General features: G+C 52.7%; 2 protein-coding genes across 2 annotated transcripts; one reads left to right on the top strand and one right to left on the bottom strand.

The window, feature by feature from the left end:
- Window positions 1–9338: 9338 nt before the first annotated feature.
- On the bottom strand, window positions 9339–10568 carry LET1 (26S protease regulatory subunit 8; the record flags this gene model as incomplete). Its single annotated transcript, XM_053179746.1, has 2 exons — window positions 9339–10273; window positions 10334–10568. 2 exons carry the CDS (start codon window positions 10566–10568, stop codon window positions 9339–9341), a joined length of 1170 nt encoding a protein of 389 aa, XP_053036246.1.
- A 2321-nt stretch (window positions 10569–12889) lies between these two features.
- On the top strand, window positions 12890–16475 carry COL26b_006935 (uncharacterized protein; the record flags this gene model as incomplete). The annotated part of the gene is made up of 3 exons (XM_053179745.1): window positions 12890–13085; window positions 13196–15996; window positions 16047–16475. The coding sequence occupies 3 exons, from the start codon at window positions 12890–12892 to the stop codon at window positions 16473–16475; spliced, it is 3426 nt and encodes a 1141-aa protein (XP_053036245.1).
- Between the last annotated feature and the right edge of the window lie 3138 nt (window positions 16476–19613).

The raw sequence follows: 19613 nt of genomic DNA, 5'->3' as shown, positions 1-19613 counted from the left end.
CCGGGAAATTGCATTGGCTTTCCTTCCAAGGCGCGCAAGTGGGTGAGCGATCTTGGTGGTCTTGTCTTGTCTTGAATGTCTTGCCGTGTCTCTCCCGAGGAGACCTGACCTGACCTGACCTGACCTGGATTTTGGATCGAGTCCAACCAAGTACACGCACACCGCACAATTCTCATGTTCCTTGCCGCGATCTCCCAAGTTTCGAGTACCGGAGGCGCTAGTGGGAATGCGCGCAGAAAAACAAGTATCGGATGAGGAGAAGGTACAGATAGATGCTGATGAGGGGCAAGTCCAAGGGCGAAGGGACTCGCGCCTCCGGTGGCTGTCGTCGGGGCTCCTCCGAAGTCCCGTAGTGTGCTTCAGGGACTTTGCGGAAGCCAATGTGCTGCTGCTGATCACCTTCCAAAGTATCCCAAGCTTGTCAAAAGACTGTCGCATCTGAATTCTCCCATGTTACATTCCGCATCTTTCGCATTTCTCACCATCTTTCCCATCCTGCCCCCGTCTCCTCCCTTTCGAATCGCTGCTCCTCCCCCCGTTGCCGTTGTCCTTGCCGTTGCCGTTTCCATTCCATCGGCTTTGGCTTCTGCCCGGGCATCCATCTACGCATCGCATGCCGTCCCATCCCATCCCATCCCACTTTGCTGCTGTTCCATTCTCCATGTCCATCTTTCTGTCTGTCCATCTGTCTCTCCTGCTTCACGTCCTCTTCTGCCACACCTGCCCGGTGGGTTTCTCCCGGACGGAGTATTGCTTCCTGCTTGCCGCGGAAGAAGACCCCCCTCCCCCTCCCCTCCATGCCAATCTCATCCCATCCTAACGCATTGCATCCAACCCGCGCTGTTGAGTCTCCCGCCTTGTTTTCCCCCTTCACCGACACGAACATGGCCAGTTTTCCTCCCATTATTCCCCATGGAAATCTTCTTTCCATGGGCTGGGAATCCTCATCCCCACCGGACTTAGCTTGGACGTTATCGTCCTTGTGTCTTGCTTGTCGTTCATGTGCCATTCCTGCAACGCGGCTCGACCACGGAGAAAAAAAACATGGAAGAGAACACACAGCTGGCTCCTTCGGCGGACGTGCTAAAGCTGCTAGCCGGGGACACGAGGATGTCTGCCTTCGGACGTCGCTCCGTGGTTTGGATAGGATGTGGTTCCTCTCCCACCACCATTGCACTAATTTCAGACTACACTACCCAATCCCCCCCAGTCCCTCGCAACCACCCTTTCCGCTGCTATTCTTGCGCCGGCTCGCAGAAAATCAGGGTCCTGGGGTCCAATGTCCCGCTGCCACAAACCCCGACGGGAAAGGGGGACCGGAGGCGAGAGGAACCTCACGCGGGCAAGGGACGCCCTCATCACGCCAGCACCACCACCCTTCGGCCGGTCGTCCCACCAGATTGAGAATCGCCCACGATCCATCGTGAGTGTCTTGGGTGCCAGCGCATGCCCTTCCTTCCATTCGGCTTTCCTACCGCCCCCGTGACCGAGCCCGGACGCCTCTTTTTTTTTTTTTTTTTTTTTTTTTGGTTCCTTTTGGTTTCCCACTTGCCCACCTGTTCGTTCAAGATGGATGGATGATGACTAGACGACTTTTTTCGTCTCCCCTCCCCCTTCACTATCGTCTAACGAGACACACCATTCTGACTGGCTGGCTGGCTGGCTATTTACTAGTAGCTTTCGGATACAGAATCCCCATGCTTTTCACAGACGACTAACACGATGGATCATCAGATGGTGGGATGGTGTCAGCTTCGCAGACTCGTCTCGACCATTTGATATGCGCCTTCCCATTTGCTGGGGAGCCATGCAGAATTCACGCCCGTCTTCGGGGCTGCATAGCGTTTAACTCTACCAAGGGACGTCGGCCTCGCCTGCAGGGTTCTTGATTGCGAACTTGCTGTGTTGGGCAAGTGAAGATGCCGACAAGTGGTTCTAAGTTGCCGCCCCAATGGCTCTCGCCAGGAGGGTATCCACGCACTTGCGTCTGCTGCTTCGTCTTCCTCCAACTCCAAGCTTGGACATGCTCGCGGGTATTCGTACCATCGTCAGGCTGCCCCCCATCTCTTCCCTTCCCATCCGCCTGGCCGGTGTCTCGAAACGCCCTACAGACCTGGGCGTTTTGCCTGTCAAATCTCTCGTCTCCCACACGCACACTCACACACACGCACCTCTACCCGAAGGGCTGGACCCTTATTTCTCGTCCTCACTCTGTTGCTGCTACCCGCATTCCGTTACATGGCCTTATTCTTTCGTCATACATCCAGCTATTATCACCCTTGAGCCCTGTGGCCCCCTTTTTTTATCATCTTCAGCACTATCGACATTACCAACAAAGTTTCCCATGCTCTCTTGTTTCTGCGAGGGACCCGTAATCTCAACGTCATCATTCTAACAAGTTGCTCGTTGGGGCGCATCTGGCTCTCTGCGTCTTGGCATCACTATCAAGATACCCATGTGTGGAGGATTTTCGGGAGCGTGCCACTTGGGCTGAAAGAGAAGGGGGGAAGTTGTCTTTGTCTCGATCGAGACGGACCAGCACGCCGTCGCCTGTCGGCGGCGCGCCACGTTTCGCAAACCATGCATCCAGCGAACGGGACGTCTTGCTCCCCGCCAGTCAGCTCTCGCGCAATTGTCGATCTCGTCTATCGGTAAAACAAGCGAAGATATCGATACCGCACATCTCTGTGTATCAACTATCGAAAAAAGTTGGCCGAACTGGCAAATGGCGATTCGCGAAAGCTTCAGGTCGTCCATCCCCAAATTTCGCGCCCTGCAACTTGATCTTCCCCGCACCGGTCGTCTCACCACGGCGCTCATCGCAACCCACCCCTTGGCTGATAATCGCCAGCTGCAGAAAACCCAAACCCCACCTCTTGTCGATTTCCCATTGCTCTTGGGGGATGAGGGGGGTGGGATGGCTTCCAGTTCCAGGGAAGATCGCTCCAAACTCACCGCAAACTCGCGACGGACAGCGTCCATAGCGATCTAGAACGTCTCTGGTGTGGTGTCCACCGCCCCGTTCCCCCCCCCCCCTTCAACCACAGGCTGAGGTGCCCTTTTTCTCTCCGGCAGGGTCCCGGGCTCTGTATTTTTTCTGCCCGGCTACTGCCAAGGTCACACAGCGGGCAGCATGCCGCGGCGACAGGCCGGACCTTGTCTCCGGGTCCTTTGCGCCTTTTACCGCTGTGCATGGCGCCGCTAGATGGACCTTGGTTGATTGTGTCGCAGGCCAGTTTCTCCGGTCCGGCGGTAAATCTTGAAATGATAGGGCGTTCCGCTGCAGCTGCTGCGCATCGGAAGTCTCTCCGTCAGAGACAGAGTCGATTTGAACAGCTCGACCCGAGTCAATCGTCTGTCTCGGCTCATGTTTTGTATTTTTGGCTTTGTATTCTGTCTCCTAGTCCCAAAGGTCATCTCGAACCTAGCTGAGGTTATCGTTATTCCTAACCCAGAGGTTAAACCCTCCTCATGGTCGATCGCGGGGTTGTGAAGTCTAGCACAGCTAAGCTCAGCTAAGCTTCAACCCATCAGCTTCGAGAAGCGTCTTCGCCGTGTCATGTCATTGTTGAACTCGCAACTACGGCTAGTGAGTTAATTCAGCAACGCGCGCACGCATCTCAGAGGCCGCCCGGTACGCCAATATTATTACCATCGCTGAGCTCAGCAACCTCATGCGACCAACTTCAGTTGATCAATAATGCCAGTCCCCATATCCCTTGCTGCCCCATCTTCGTATTGACCTCCAATTATCAAGCCTCGGCTTCTTCAAGGCAAAGGCAGCTTTTACTCCTCGGACTTTGCAATCGGAGCGGGTTTGCCTTGCCTGCTTCAGCCTCAGTGTGCATATGTGGCTCTCATTTCTTCGGCCCCGTCAAGTCGGCTATGCAAGTCATGACACGGACGGAGACACGCAACGAACAACGCGCACACGACGCAGAGCTGTGTTGCGTGGTTGCCAACAAGGGCTCCACCCCGAGCAATGTGCGGATGAAGAAGGAGAGAAAAAAAAGGGTCACATTCAGATGAGACATGGGACTCCATGAGTCGTCGGCGAAGGCCGTTGCAACCATTCGCCCATTGAGAAAGGACTGTTTGGACACCCCGCCGCCGTCCGCAGTTGCGCCCCCAAATGCCCCCGATACAGGGCACATTGTTTTCCTGAAATAGGGCAGGGGGGTCGCCGGGTTGAGGTGTGGTCACGATGGTCCTTGTTTGAGGTGCCTATGATGTCACTACTTTTTTTTTTTTTACTGCGTGGGTCTTGGGGCTTTGTTCCGGTTCAGGATTTCTCTTTTTGTATCTTGCTTGGCTTTTCTGGGGTTGAGTGGATGATGCGAAGTGCGTTGTTATTGTTCTTGTTCCACGGGTATTGCGATCATGTGAATAAAGTTTTTTTTCTCCCCCTCGGAGGTGGCTCCGGTGGTTAGGGGTTCTGTGTTGTTGTTGGGGTGTCAGTGAGAGGTTGGTGTGGTGATTTCGGGAGACCGCGCGGGAGAGTCATGCAGGGGCGTTTAGGTACGAGTCGGAGCACAACCCTTGCTTAGCCTCGAAATGGCCGTGTGCAATCAAGATCGTGAAGGGCTTCGATTACGTCACTGGTCGTCGCGGCTGTGGCGGCTTTGATGTGATGATGGGTTTGTGGAATGTTCTGTGATTGTCACGAGGTTTGGAAATCTTGATCTTGGTGCTGACTGGCCAAGTTGTCGCCTCTGGCGTGAAGAGGTCTTCTGCCAGGGTCAAATGTCAAGCGTGTTTTGATTCAGGGTTTCTTCGGGCATGGTCTGCGGCGAGATCGGGTTATTTGCCACGGCCGGGAGCTGTGGCCTTGGTTTGGAGGTGATGGTGCCAAGCCTCCTTCGCTGCTTTGAACACTCGTGAATCTTACCCGGTTATCGCTTTTCCACGCAACGTTTCCCAGCGAGCGGACAGATGAGATGCCTAGAGGATGTGTGAAGTCGAGGTTGCGGCCTCTACATCTTGCTTCGTATCAAGAATTGGAGCACCGGTGATGGTGGCAGACGTCCGTCGTCTTGAGTTGAAGATTCAAGATGAGACATGTGTAGCCGGCGATCTACTCGAGCTATTAGAATTGGGTATATAAGACGATATCATACACCAGCAAAGGCCAACACAGCCCAAATCCTTCTTCAAGAAGGCTGGGTCGCGTATCCCACCGGCTTGGCCCTTGAGAAAGATGTCCTTCCACCTAGAAAATAGATATTGGTCGTTCTCAAGGCTTGAGCCTAGCCATTCTCTAGTGTTCATCATCTCTGTTTGGTGATACCACAGAATAAAGCAGAGACGATGGTCTGTCTAATGGAATTTGATAGTCACTGCGAGGACGAAGACATAAGGACTGAGTTACTTGATAGTATTTGCTGACCTATGGCTCGACAGTGAGATACCACAAGCAATACAGGAACGATATTCGTGCGAGGGGGGTTAGAAGGCTGTGACCGTGTGTTTCATACCTGAGAACAGCCTTACCTAGAAATGGGACGTGAGATGCTTTGAGAACCAATGTCTGTAGTCCGCAATCATGGGTATGAGATACGTCAATTCCGATGCCTATATAAGGACGGGGCTGATGTTGACACGGGGTTGGTAGACCAAACCGCAATAGCATTCCAGAGACGATGTCGTTGAAGAGCTAAGGTCACCATTGGTCATGGATATCATCGTGGAGGCGCCTGAATTCGAACGGCCCTGGTGCCGAGAGATTGCTCTCCGTGACGTCCTTCAATTCTGTTAATTACGGCCTTATTCACCAACTGCAGTGATTGAATACATGCCAACGATGCCAACTGCGAGACCGGGCTGGCTGATGAAGTAATTCCTCCGGTACTGGTACGCGAAACGGTTGAGGATACACAAGCACTGCGACCCAAACATTAGCGGATTTTCTCTGGTATCTGAGAAAGACGCTATTTATATACCAAGCCGAGCGTTGACAATCAAAGCGTCTGATCTTCGGACTTCTGTGTAGTTGTCTCCATGAGCGCCTCGAAGGCCGTATGTGACTGAGTCCATTCGTATAGGCTTTGCGTATTCAAAGTTGCTATATTAGTCGCGCACCTCGCAGTTTAACGACGGCAAACAATCAACTGTGACGATGGCTGTATAGTGATTGTGCGTGGGAATGTCTCATGAGAGTAGTCGTTCACATCAAATGTTCGAGTCGGTTGTGTGAAGTAGCTGTTAATTGTTATTCACTAACAACCTCCTGCAGGGTATTCTCTTCTCGTAACTGCGACGTATGACAGAGAAGATGGAAACAAAATGAAGACATACGAAAACGATCGACTAATACCTTGACAAGCACCCACATGAAGATTCCTCGAGAACTGGAGCAGCAATGTTCTCCCGAGATAGGAGGTTGCAAGTTGGAGGAAGATGACATCGCTAGAGCACTCAAGCTTCGACCCATGTGTGTAATCCATGAATTTTGCTAAGGCGTTCTTTCCCTAGTCTAAAGCAGGAGGAACATCTGTTAATTACCACATTTCCTGCTCCGGCGTGTCTTCATAGGAACTAGGAGACTGCTCAGGCAGATTTCGGGTCTCCCCAAGGCCATCAAAATGAACACCCGTACGAATTTGTGCGCGTGTGGCTTCTCGCTGTTGCCATGCGAAGGGATCTCACGAGGGTGTACTATAAAGTCTATCAACACCGCAGCAAGAATAACGTTTCACCACAGACAATGTCTCTTGGGTTAATTTTGCACGTTCAAGTTGCTAACCCTTTGGTGAACTTTCTGTCTCAGTGGTGGACATTACTTCTCCGATATTTCTGAAGAGATCTTTTCATAAGCCTAGAGCCAGTGTAACGAACATCCGTTGAGTATCCCACGCCTGCAAAGTCAAGGAATGGAGAGGCCCGGGACGTCATGGGCACGCTGATGAGTCACGAGGTCGATCGACGTTCGGTTCTCCATAGCAAGGTTGCTGTACATAAGCTCTTTACAAACACAGCAAGCAACAGCCTCATCACCGAATGACCAAAGATATGAACCCACTCTCTCGCCATTTCCTTCAGATATTCACTGCCAAATTTCGCGTGGAGGACGAGGACGGAGTGGCACAAGGACCTGGTAATTCGAGACATCATCTTTAGAAGCGTCGTGGCAACGATGACGGCGATGCTCACGACTCTGGCATCGACCCCTGAATTATGAGCTGCCTCAACTCAATACAACGTTTCATTGTGGAGGGGACTTCTGTTACTACGCCTGCGAAACATATCAAATATATAGCTCCAGCAGATTGAGCGCGGCGGAGGCTTGGCCGAGGCTTGGCCGGAATACGAAAATCGAGGAAGTGCTACGTGCCCGAGCTCTGATATGGCTGAGAACTACACCAAATAATACAAAAGACTGGGCATTAAGGATCGGAAAACGTTCCGTCGAGCAATGGAAATCTCGCCATCCTCTCGTGTAGTTAATCTGAGGAAATGGTACTCTCGCCGAGGTCATCACTTTGTGATGACGTGATAGCATCTTCTTCACGCAAAGCACATGAAAAACGTTCTTGTGAGGTCTCTGGTGTCGTCCGCCACTGGCTGATGATTGATTAGGACGAATGAGCCGGGATCGAAATTGACCAAGTGGAAGCTCAACAGATTGAACTCAAGCCCAACTTCGAGATGGACTGTCGACCTTGATCAGACTTCTGCGGGATCTTATGTAAAACGAACACTTCACCACGACGTCCACATTGTGTGGGAGAGCATCTTACCCGTTGTGGGCACATGTTTGTTCAGATTGCAGTAACTGTTCTTCGAAGGAGTAAGCAGCTGCTGGACCCGCGGAGCCGAGCGCACACGCATAGCTCCTACTCTACAGTATATAAACTATAAGCTGTTTGCATACGTAGCCCAAGTCTCTGTAAATGTAGTCGATGTGAGTTTCCTTGACACTGTCGAAAGATCAAGCAAGTGTGGGTTGGATTAATATCCTACTGCATCCAGCGAAAATCGCTACACAAGGAGTTGCCGCTTCAACTTCAAGGGATGACGGCTGTTGGCTTCCTACGTAACTAGTGAACTTGGTATGTTATCACTTGAATACTTCGGCGCTGACAAAGGCCAGTCAGGATGATGAAATGGCATGTTGCTAGGCCCATGAAGGCCTGTGATATGAGTCCAGCCAGCCATAGGAGAACCAAGTCCCACCGTCAATGGGATCTACTTGTCATTGCCATGGAACTGGTTTGAAGATCCAAGGACAGGCAACGTGCAGGCTATATATGGTCATGGGAATCTGAGAGTCTAACAAGGCCCGCCGGATATTTCACCATCGTACGGACGGCTGTGGACTGTGACTGCATCTCTTTCGGAGGACCTATAAAATGGGGAGTCAATTAGACCAAAAGGTGCCTCGGGTAATTGCGTGCTTTGGTCCGCTTTCATTAATACCAGATCTATGAAGATGAAGAAAGCATAGCGCCAGCAGAGATAGCTCTTCGTAACTTACCCTGAAAGGCAAGTAAGGCACAGGCTGAATAACCCCAGTCCGAGGTATTCTGCGTGAATATCTAGTGACGAACACCGCTGATGTATTGCCTGGTTAGAACCTTTTCGCTCCTCCAGCAGGAGCTTTAACTAGGTATGAATGGCGAGGCTGGCTGACGCGTGAGGGAATTGGCAGAATCAAAAAGCAAAGTTCAAAAGCAAAAGCAAAAGCAAAAGCAAAAGCTCGGGTGCGGGATCGAACCGCAGACCCTACGAAACCAGCAATCGGATTTCATACCAAGTTCTCACTAACGGACCAGAGCGTTATACCTATAGACCACTTGGCCTATCAGGCTTGGTTGATGGTGATAGGACGAAAGCTCGCCAAGAAGGGCTCTCCCGAGGGGTAGGAGGCAGGAGCAGGTGAGTGGTGGGAGGGTCGCGCCTTCCTCACTAGTATAGGCTTCAGGCAGGCACCGCGAATTCAGCTTCACGGCCGTCAACCAGCAGAACAGCTTCAAGCGCAGGACGGGACCATTGGCTGGCCAGACAGTCTTGATTTCGAAAATCCATCCATACCGACGTGCCGTCCCGAAAGAACACACCCATCGCCTGTGTGTAGGTGCCTCTCCCCTGAGATCCCCATCACCAAGGTAAAGTACGACCACAGCACGAATAGACGCCGGGGAACAGTATGTGGAAAGGGTAATCGTGGCTGATTCCATGTTCTATGTAGTCGTACATATTAGCCGTACAAGCGGCCACTGCATAATCGCGGGCGCTGTTTCCCACCCCCGCCATTCCCAACTCCCGCCAACCCAAAAAGAAGCCGTCGTGCTGCTGCTGCCACCGTGCCACTTCTGCTCCAAACCCCCTTTTCGTGTCGCTTACTTCCAGAGCTTGCCCAGGGACACCTCCTTGTCGTCGTGCTTGTTGAGAATCTTGGCGGTAGCAAGCTCAAAGTCCTCCTGGGTGACGTGGACTCTGCGCTCACGAAGAGCGTACATGCCAGCCTCTGTGCAGACACCCTTCAGCTCGGCACCAGAGCAACCGTTCATCTTCTCGGCAATCTTAGTAAGGTTGATGCCTCTCGTCAGGTTCATCTTGCGGCTGTGGATACGGAGAATGTCGGCACGGGCCTCGACGGATGGCGGGGGGAACTCGATCTTTCGGTCGATACGTCCGGGACGCAGCAATGCGGGGTCGAGAATGTCAAGACGGTTGGTGGCCATAATGACCTTGATGTTCTTGGTAGGCTCGAAACCATCGAGCTGGTTAAGAAGCTCCAACATGGTACGCTGGACTTCGGAATCGCCTCCTGAGGAACCCTCGACACGGGAAGAACCAATGGAATCGATTTCGTCCATGAAGATAATGGAGGGGGCGTGCTCACGGGCCATGACGAACAGCTCGCGAACCATACGGGAACCCTCTCCGATGTACTTTTGCACCAACTCGGAACCGGAGACACGGATAAACTTGCAGTCGGTGTGGTGGGCGACAGCTCTGGCGAGCAGGGTCTTGCCCGTACCGGGGGGACCGTAGAGGAGGACACCCTTCGGTTGGGCGATACCCAGAGACTCGAACAGCTCGGGGTGCTTGAGACCGAGCTCGATAACCTCCTTGATTTCCTTGATCTGCTGATCCAGACCACCAATCATGTCGTATGTGCTGTCGGGGACCTTCTCGACCATCATGAGGGAGACGAGGGGATCGACGGATGAGGGGAGCATCTTCTCGAGCTTGTAGCTGTCGGACAGGAGGGTTACACGCTTGCCGACGGTGAGCTTTGTGATGTCGACATTGTCGGAGATATCGACGACTGTGGGTGTTGATCAGCATTGGGCCAGGAGGAAGGTGGGGTGTGCATCATCAAACGTACCGTATTTGCCTTCCGGATGCACCTTGACCAGGACCTTCTTCGTGCTCATGACCTTCACAACCTCACCAACGTAGGAACCGGGCTGCTGCAACAGACCAAGCTCTTCTCTCAGTAGACGCACCCGCGAGTTGTAGTCGTTTCTCTGGGCCTCGAGACGGCGGAGGACAGCTTGACCCTTGAGGATCTCGAGCTTCATGGCCTCGATCTTGTTCTGGTAGTACGAATCGAGCGCCATCTTGATGGATGCCCCTAGGGAGGAATTAATCGGGCGGGTGTTTTTTCGATGTTCTCTGAGAAGCGGGAGGGTCAATCGGGGTCGTCAAGGTGTAATTCGTGCGTAGGATCGGTTGACAGTCGCCGGGGGTTGGGTGTGGTGATGGAAACTTGTCGTTGTGGAAGCTCACAGATGGGTTCGGAGTGACAGAGCTGTAGGTCTAGCTGGCTCCGTTGGTCGGTCCAGTCAGCCGCAGGCAAACCACCGTCGACGCGTTCGCCAGGTCCGGGTCACGTGAAAGCTTCCTTCCGGAAATGTCAAGCTTGCGGGGGCTTAGTCAGGGTCTTCGGAGGGCAGGATGTTCCAGATGCCGACATGTTTGGAAGGTCCACTCTGGAAAAGGGTCGGGTCCGTGCGCGCTGTCTTGTAGCGGCTGCAAGAGAAAAGAGGCGGAAAGCGCAACGCGCAGTGACGTTAGCACGTCCCAGTTGGGAAAGTGGAGTGCAGCACGAGATGTGCGATGTCGAGCACCTCGACATCGTGACATGCAACGGTGGGGCTCTGCATCGAATCATGGGCAGTGGGACATGCCAGTGAAGCCTGCAGAGATACGCCGTAGATATGCGCCGATAAGATCTACGTCCTTGGCGACGGGCTGCAGACCGCCCAACAGGCAAGAGACATCGCCAGACGCGGCTCTCTTGATGTTGCACCCTGCTTGCCCGTCCACCTTACCTTAGGTCCTACCTTACTATGGGTAAGTTAGGCAGTCCTCGGGCCTTGGGATTGTGGCTCTCCCGCCGTTCTGCTCGGGCACTAAGCTGATTGGGGAGGAAGCTTTGGCGGTCCTGTCTGGGCGATAGCACCATCATCCATGTTGCTAGCAGCAGTTGCACTCCACCATGGGCGCACCGCGGGCCCCCACTAGTCCTCCACTAAATTGCGTTCCTACCTATCATCATTGCGCCGAAGGTAACAATCGCTGGATGTAAACACCAAGCACCTGGGTGCGAGACATTGTGCAGGCCTTTCTTCCTCCCTACGTATTCGTACTGCGTACGGCTGCTTGAATGTCGAGGGGGGCACATCAGATACCGGGGATAAAAAGATAAAGACCAACGATGGAGGCACGGGTCGAATCAAGAGCCCGGGAATAGAAATCCTGATCAAATGGAAGAGTCACACAGTAGCAATTGCCTCTCATCATGCTTCTAAGAAGCAGCACCTTCCATGTTGTTTCGCACCCTCTGAGGCCTGCAACACCTTGCGAAGTGGCTGCACATGACCCGGGGGTTGCACACACAAACGCCATCGACAGTGGGAGTGGGCAGCTCCTGACTCAGACATTCTGAGGTGAGCCAGGTGCACCGTGATTGCGCCGGGAAGGCGGGATTGCGAATCTGGGGGAGCAGCAATCATCACTCGACCGATGGACAAGGCAGCCTCGAATACTTGAGGAGACGGAGGCACACGCAGAAAACTCAACAACATCGGACGAGCAGCGGCACCCGCTCCGCCGCCAGCCAAGGGAACTTTCCTCACCCTTCCATCCAATAAATAATACATTAGTAGAGATCCTGCACTTTTGTATGGGCAGTATCGCACACATCCATCCAGTGGACATCCTCGCCGCCAGATCAGGAAAGGAGAGTCGTCCTCACTAGCAGCCAGGAATGGGCAACACTCATTGCTGCCATTGTCTTCGTCGCTGAATTGCACACGGTCTCGCCCCGTCTCGCCATCGCATCACCTCTCCTCCTCATCTTCATCCTCGCATTTTCTTGTCTTACTCTCTTCTTTTGTCTTTTTTTGTGTCTCGTCCATCGTGTGTTTGTTGTTTACTCAACTATACACCACACACCACACCCACGGATACCTACGCACCTCACCTCATCTCGTCTTGCTTACCGATCCCGTCTGGCTTCGCTCATTTCTTCTCTTCGTCAGCTTTTTACCTGTGAAGCAAGGTAGATAGCGAAAGCTCACCACCACCACCACTTCGACCCATCTGCAGGGCCCCCGTGGAATCCTCGAAATCTTACCGAGACCCAACACAAGCACTAAACCTACACCTACAACGCTCTCGGTAACGGCGGTACGAGCTTTCGAAAAAAAAGCCTGTTTCCACCCTTCTTTTCGAATCTGTTGCTGCTGTTTCAACACAACACACGCGCGACACCTGAGAGATTCCAAGCAGGCCCGAAGCCACCCAACGCGCGCCCGACGCTTCCACCCCCGTTGCCGTCCGCACTAATAACCCACATCTCCGGCACCTACCATTCTCTCCACCGATTATTCTCCATCATTCTCCAAAACCGTCGCGCGCTCCATTGTCGCCCACCATGGATCCGTCCCCGGGGCCTGATACGTCCGCCGACCAGTCTCGCGATAACTCGACTGCTGCCTCGCCAACAGACACCCGACACCAGCCCTCGAGATTCGAGTCCTATTCGGGTTCTCGCGACGACGGCCTGTCCGAGAGCTTTCAGTCCTTTCAGTCCACCGATACGGTGCGGAGACGCCCAGAAGCTGGCTACGGTACGTACGACCCGCTGCATGCCCAGAAACCTAATGCGTCTTGGTCGTCCGAGTTGCCGACTGGTCCAAGAGAAAATCCCTGGCTAACGTCAATCCCGTGCGCGACACAGGTTCCATACAAGGCCAACCTTCCGCCTCCCAATACTTCCCCGACTCCTCAGCTCACGACCGTTCCCATTCTCGTTCCACCCAAGCTACAAGATCTCCCATGATGGCTCCTGAACGCCCCAAAGCGAGTAATCGACCGCGAAAGCCCCCCATGACCCGTCGACCCTCGACGAACCCTTCTGCACCTCATCGTGGTGAGGTTTTCTCCGTCGACGATGACATCTTCGAAGTCGAGGCCGACGCCGTCGGACGCCAACAAGAACAACACCGGGGGTACAGCACGCGCCGCCGGCCTCAGCTTGCGACCACCCTGTCCCGCGTCCAGTCCTCTAGAAGCGAGCACGGCGATGATGAGGACAACGATGACGAGGCACCTCGTACACCGAGACCCGAGGACATTGTCCCTGACCGCTCCGAGCACGACCCATCAGTTCACGAAGATGAGGATGCGGAAGCCGAAGATGACGGCGACGTCAGCGATGCCGAGAGCTTCACGCTCAAGGATCGTCAACAAGCCATCAACGAAACCCATCCTTTCGGTATCAGGTTATGGAAGCCTGCTCTGTACAAGAAAGACCGCTCCGTGCAGAAGAATGCGGAAGGGGATATTCATTCGTCGCCGGGCGGAAGGGTCAACAACTGGTTGTTGTTTTTTAACCTTTTGTGGACTTTGCTGTTTGGATGGTGGATGGCAACATTCGCAGCCCTCGGTGCGATCATCTGCTTCTTGTTCGCGGCGACTGTTAGTGGCAGGGAGTACGGCAGAGTTCTTTGGGGACTTGCTGGCTATCTTTTCTACCCCTTTGGCAAGTACGTGCGTTTGGAGCAGGACGACGCCTACCTGGACGAGGACCAAGGCGAGGGACGAAGCATTTCCGAGTACGAGCAATGGCAAAGCGGTGACCTGGAGTATGGTCGACTGTTCTTCGGTCCGGACGGATCGGAGCACAACCGATCCATCGTCGGCCGCTCACGGCGAAGCATCGACTCGCAGCCGAGTGAGACTGACAGCCTGTTGGGCCGGACTCGACGCGGCGAGCGGAGTGAGACGCCCCCGAGACTCAAGCGCCGCTTGTTTGGACGAGGCGAGTGGAATATCGGAAGGATCGTCTTCTTTCTGTTCTTCTATCTGCTGCTCACGCCCTCTCTCATCCTGGTTTCCTTGATCTGCTGGTTCTTGGTGTTTACCATCCCCATGGGCAAGGTTACTATGCTGCTCTTCGACCACCTTCGGCGACATCCTTTGGCGCTCTCATTCGAATCCGATATGGTTCTCGCCCGAATCGCCGATGCGCCTCACTCGTCCATCCTGCTCTGCACCTACCGCGCTGTGGGCACCAAATACTGGAAGTACACTATCGACGGAACGAACGTTTTCCTCATCAATCTCATGGGTGTGGTGTTCTTCGTCATCTTTGACTGGCTTGTTCTCGACCGGATCATGGGCCTGCACATCCTAATCACCTCACCGGCGTTCCTCTTCATCGCGGGCTTGTTCTCGATCATCCCCCTCGCCTACTTCATCGGCCAGGCCGTTGCCTCGATTTCTGCCCAGTCATCCATGGGAGTAGGTGCGGCCATCAACGCCTTCTTCTCCACGATTGTCGAAGTTTTTCTTTACTGCGTGGCTCTCAGCCAAGGCAAGGGCCAGCTTGTCGAAGGCAGTATTGTTGGAAGTATCTTCGCCGGTATTCTCTTCCTTCCTGGCCTCTCCATGTGCTTCGGTGCCATCAAGCGCAAGACTCAGCGCTTCAATGCGAGATCCGCTGGTGTCACATCCACCATGCTTCTATTTGCTGTCATCGGCGCCTTTGGCCCTACCTTGTTCTACCAAATCTACGGCACCCACGAGCTCAACTGCCTGGACTGCGTAAACCACAGCGGGATCGGAGAGGGACTATCCCCGGTTGGGGACGGTCGTGACTGTCGCAGGTGCTTCTTCTCTCAGACCCCAACTCTTGATGACCGCTTTTACCTCGAGGCTGTCAGGCCGTTCTGCTACTTCTGCGCAACCCTTCTTTTCCTCTCTTACATTGTGGGCCTCTGGTTCACTCTGAGGACTCACGCAGCTGTCATCTGGAATTCCGAGATTGATGAGAAGAAGCATGAGGAAGCTCACGCACATGCTCATGCAGCTGCTAGACAATCCGGACCTCACTCCTTTGCCGAGACCACTGGCACGTCCATTGATGTTCGCGATTCTCACCTGTACAAGCGCATACTTGGTCAGTCACTGAAGCAGGTTGGCTTGAACGCCAAGGGCGAGGATATCTCGCGTCAAGGCTCTGTCTCTGGATTGGGCCTCGCACCTGGAAATGGCAGTGTTAGCATTCCACATGTGGTCCCGCCCAAGTCGAGTGGTAGCGATACCATTCGCTCAGTCGTCCATATTCCAGGATTTTCAGAGGCCGAGAACAACGCCCTGGTCCGTGAAGTCGCTGAGATGGCCGCCACCGCCGCTACCCTTGCTGCCCGCGAACGCATGCCTCGCAGAACTTCTAACCAGCCTGGAGCCTCTACTGCACCGACTACTCGGCCTCCGGCTTTGCGCACTGCAACACTCGCAGAGAACGAAGATCTCGCTGCTGCCAGTGCCGCCCAAGTTCCTCACGGTGGGCATGATGCACCCAACTGGAGCCGAGGCAAGAGTGCTTTCATTCTCATGGGAGCCACAGTGCTTTATGCCATTATTGCAGAGATTCTTGTCGACACCGTAGATGTTGTTTTGGAGGGCTTCGCTATTGACGAGAAATTCCTCGGCATTACCCTTTTTGCCCTGGTTCCCAACACTACGGAATTCTTGGTGAGTTTTAAAATGCATGCTTCCTGATGAGTTACACTGACATTTTACAGAACGCCATCTCCTTCGCTATGAACGGCAACATTGCGCTGTCCATGGAAATTGGTTCTGCATACGCTCTCCAAGTCTGCTTGTTGCAGGTACCGGCCCTCGTGCTGTACTCGGCTCTCTACGCTACCAGCAATGGTGTTCAAGACATCGGCAACCACACTTTCTCACTTCTGTTCCCCCAGTGGGACATGGTTACTGTTATCCTCTGCGTCTTCCTGCTCAGCTACATGTACGGAGAAGGAAAGAGCAACTACTTCAAGGGTAGCATTCTATTGTTGAGCTACCTTGTAGTCATCGTAGGCTACTACTTGTCTGGTTACACCGACGACATCATGAGTGTGAGCCGCTTTGATATCATGGGTGCCGACGGGCAGTTTTCTTCATTCAAGACCGTGGGTCGCAAGCGCAGCGGCGTTGCCTTCCAGGTCTAAAGAGGAGGAGTTGTGGATTCAGGGGTTGTGATACCCAACGAGCGCGAACATTGTTATGGCATTGTTGACTAATTTGAGTTGAAAAGGATGGCTGCGCGTCATCTGAATCGGTTGACGGTCTGTTCAAAGAGGGACTTGGACCATGGCATTGCATTTCTGTTTACCTGCTCTTACGACGGGACTGACGGAGTTACGGAGAAGAGCACATACTTAGATTACCTTCCGTTCCATCACTGAATATACATCCCTAATGCGCAAGCCATACTTCTGTGTCGACTCTTGCATCGACTTCTCACTGCGTGTCTTAATCCCATACCATGAGCTGCGCTTGCGTGAGCGTTAGCTGTCCAAACCAAGTGCTATCTGAGTGCTGTAATACTTGCCTAAAGCAGTCCTCAGCTGGGGATTAAAGCCGTGTTTAGAACTGAAGTATTCTCGAAAATCTATATCGGCAGTTGTACATACGCGCGCAAACCAAGTTAGACCCCGGCATATTCAGAAGGGTTCACTCGGGTCGCTTACCTATGACGACACTTAAGAGAAGACCCGCATCAACCTCTTGCGGTGGGTGTGTTTCTCTCGGCCCCGAAGACTGGAATGGAAGAACTGAAGATTGTGGAGTCTCTGGGGTGATCGAGTGTCTGGAATGGTGGAGGGGGTGAATGGGGTGTGTCCAGGGATGGAGTTGGTGGGGTGATGCATTCCAGAGATTATTTCCACGACAACGATCAGGAATCGTGAGGTGAGGCACTCGGTGGTGTTCATTTCCATTCATGTGTAAGCTGATATTCCATAGGATACATCACGTAGAGATGAGCAAACACTACCACTAACACGACAGCAGGGGGAAAGACCTACAATGTTTAGGGATTATCATTAAGCTTCTTCTACGGATCAACAAATATATAAATAATAAGACTTGTAACGTGATTTTTGTTTTCTTCATTGAAAATATGTTGTTCGACGCTAGGGCCGGGCAAAAGGTGTCTGTGCCTGCTTCGCCCAAAATAATTGGAAAAATACAAAACTCGATGTTCCAGCTGTTGGGTTCTTCCTAGTGCTTTCTTTCAGTGTACCCTTCATACTGATTATTCTTATTGCTCATTATCAATACTTCGGCTAGCTTCGTCTTTCTCTAACTGCGTTGCATTCATATCCCTATAGACAATAAACAGCCTCTTAATCAATTAGATATTTAATGAAACCCTGGTGTTCATTTCCTGGAGAGACGATGTTCAGAGCCGTGCGACCCCATTTGTTAGACGCATTGACATCGACATCATGCTCAACCAACACCCTAACCAGTGCAAACCTGTCTTCGCACGCCTCGGAAGATGGCTGGACCTCTTGTTTGTCTTCCAGAAAGCTCCAAACATGGAGATGAGACTCAAAGTCACAAAGTATGATTCTTGCCAAGCGGAGAAGCAGAACATCTTAAGGCTGCCCATTTGTTTGATTGCGTAACAGTAGCTGCCATACGCAGCCTGATGAGACCTTCCTTCGTACAGCTTGATAGGTTAGTTGCTTGCGGAAGTGGCATGGAAAGTGTCGTAGCTCACCCACTGAGCCACCATTAAAGCGCATCTCACTTTGTGGTGTCCTGAGCCAGCGCCTGGTCATGTGTAGAGTTGTTCTTGTGTGAGTTTTCTGCTCTTGCTTCACTTCTGGGAACAGTTTCCCTTGAAAACATCACGAACAATCTCAAGGTAAGCACGGGTTTCTCTCCCCTTCCTAAGCACATGGCTTTCTTGAAGGAAGCCCTGTTATTGAGCTCCGCAAATCTCAGCGATATAACATAACGTTGTGCTATTTTCCCCTACTGAGAAATACCTCGGTAAGAAAATGTGAGATAATCGACACCCATCACATAGCATCTCACCGCGAGCAAGCTACCGTGTTCCAGCGCACATGAAGCGACCCCGGGCCTTCTGTTCTGGCTACAGCTACTTTCCCTTAAAGAGTTCACATCTAGCTTTTACATTTGCAATATCGACAGTGTCCGCTAAAATGCCTTCATCAAGAACGGCTTCCTTTTCATATGTGGCGGCCCCCTCAAGTTGATGCATGGCTGCAATGATAGTTGCGTTCTGCATTCTTGCGGACATGAGATGCATAGAGGTGATCTTCTCTCCAGGCAAGTACCCCAGGTGTCACATGGTAATAAGTTCAGAAATACTTCCGCTCTGGAGCAGGGACAACGAACATACGTTCAATAAGATATGGCGTTTCACTCAATTAACCATCTTGAGACCAACTGAACTTCGAACGAAAAGCCTCAGCCGTTTGTCACCTGAGTTCTCTTTGATTGCTCGACTGGGATTTCTCAATCAAGTCCAGTTGATTATACACGGCATTGTTAGACGATAAAAAGGACTGCAGATAGAGCAATGCATTAGTAAACGAGGAGAATTTACAGGCAAAGTCACGATCGGCGAAGGAAAATCAGCTATGCTGTCCCCTGGCAGCTGTTGGCTCGGGCTAGACGACCCCATGAATCCGTTGGTTCCGCGTCGCTCCGGCTCGCCGCAAGTGAATTACCAACACAATGAGCCCTGTTTCTTAATCAGTCATAAGTAAAGCTCGTATCCATGTCGCCAAGGCGACCGCTATTCTAAGCTTTTATTCCGGCACACCTCCGCAACTGGCTGGTAAGAGTGCTCCATCCCCATCCCACCTGCACGTCAAAGTACTCATCGGCAACCACTAGACACCACCACCCTTACTCTCAAGATTCCTCAGCCAAGCAAACGCACATCGGAAAATGGGCTGTACAGGTAGAAAGCGCAAGCCCGGACCTTCAACCGAGTCCACTGCTGGTCACGGGGATAGCATCTATTGGAAACCTATCGTCGTTGTGGCAATGATGCTCTTCATTGACGGCCTTGGAAACTGCATGTCTCTTGCTCCGCAGACGCGTTTGTTCGAGGACGTCGTCTGTCGACAGTACTACAAAGTTGGCGGCAACGTCCCCGGCAGCGGACCCTCTGAGGAGATGTGCAAGGACCCTGCAGTTCAAGACGTCGTGGCGGAGCTGTTTGGTTGGCAGACGTTCTTTGATGGCATTCCTGGCTTGATATTGGCTATGTGGTTCGGAGTGCTTGCAGATAAGTAAGGCCGGAGACGAGTCTTCTTCCTCAG

This window comes from Colletotrichum chrysophilum (assembly GCF_026319265.1).
Source record: "Colletotrichum chrysophilum strain AFK26 chromosome Unknown scaffold_54, whole genome shotgun sequence".
NCBI classification, from domain to species: Eukaryota; Fungi; Ascomycota; class Sordariomycetes; order Glomerellales; family Glomerellaceae; genus Colletotrichum; species Colletotrichum chrysophilum.
The sequence above is the reverse complement of the archived record's forward strand: the minus strand, read 5'-3'. Positions and strand labels throughout refer to the sequence as shown.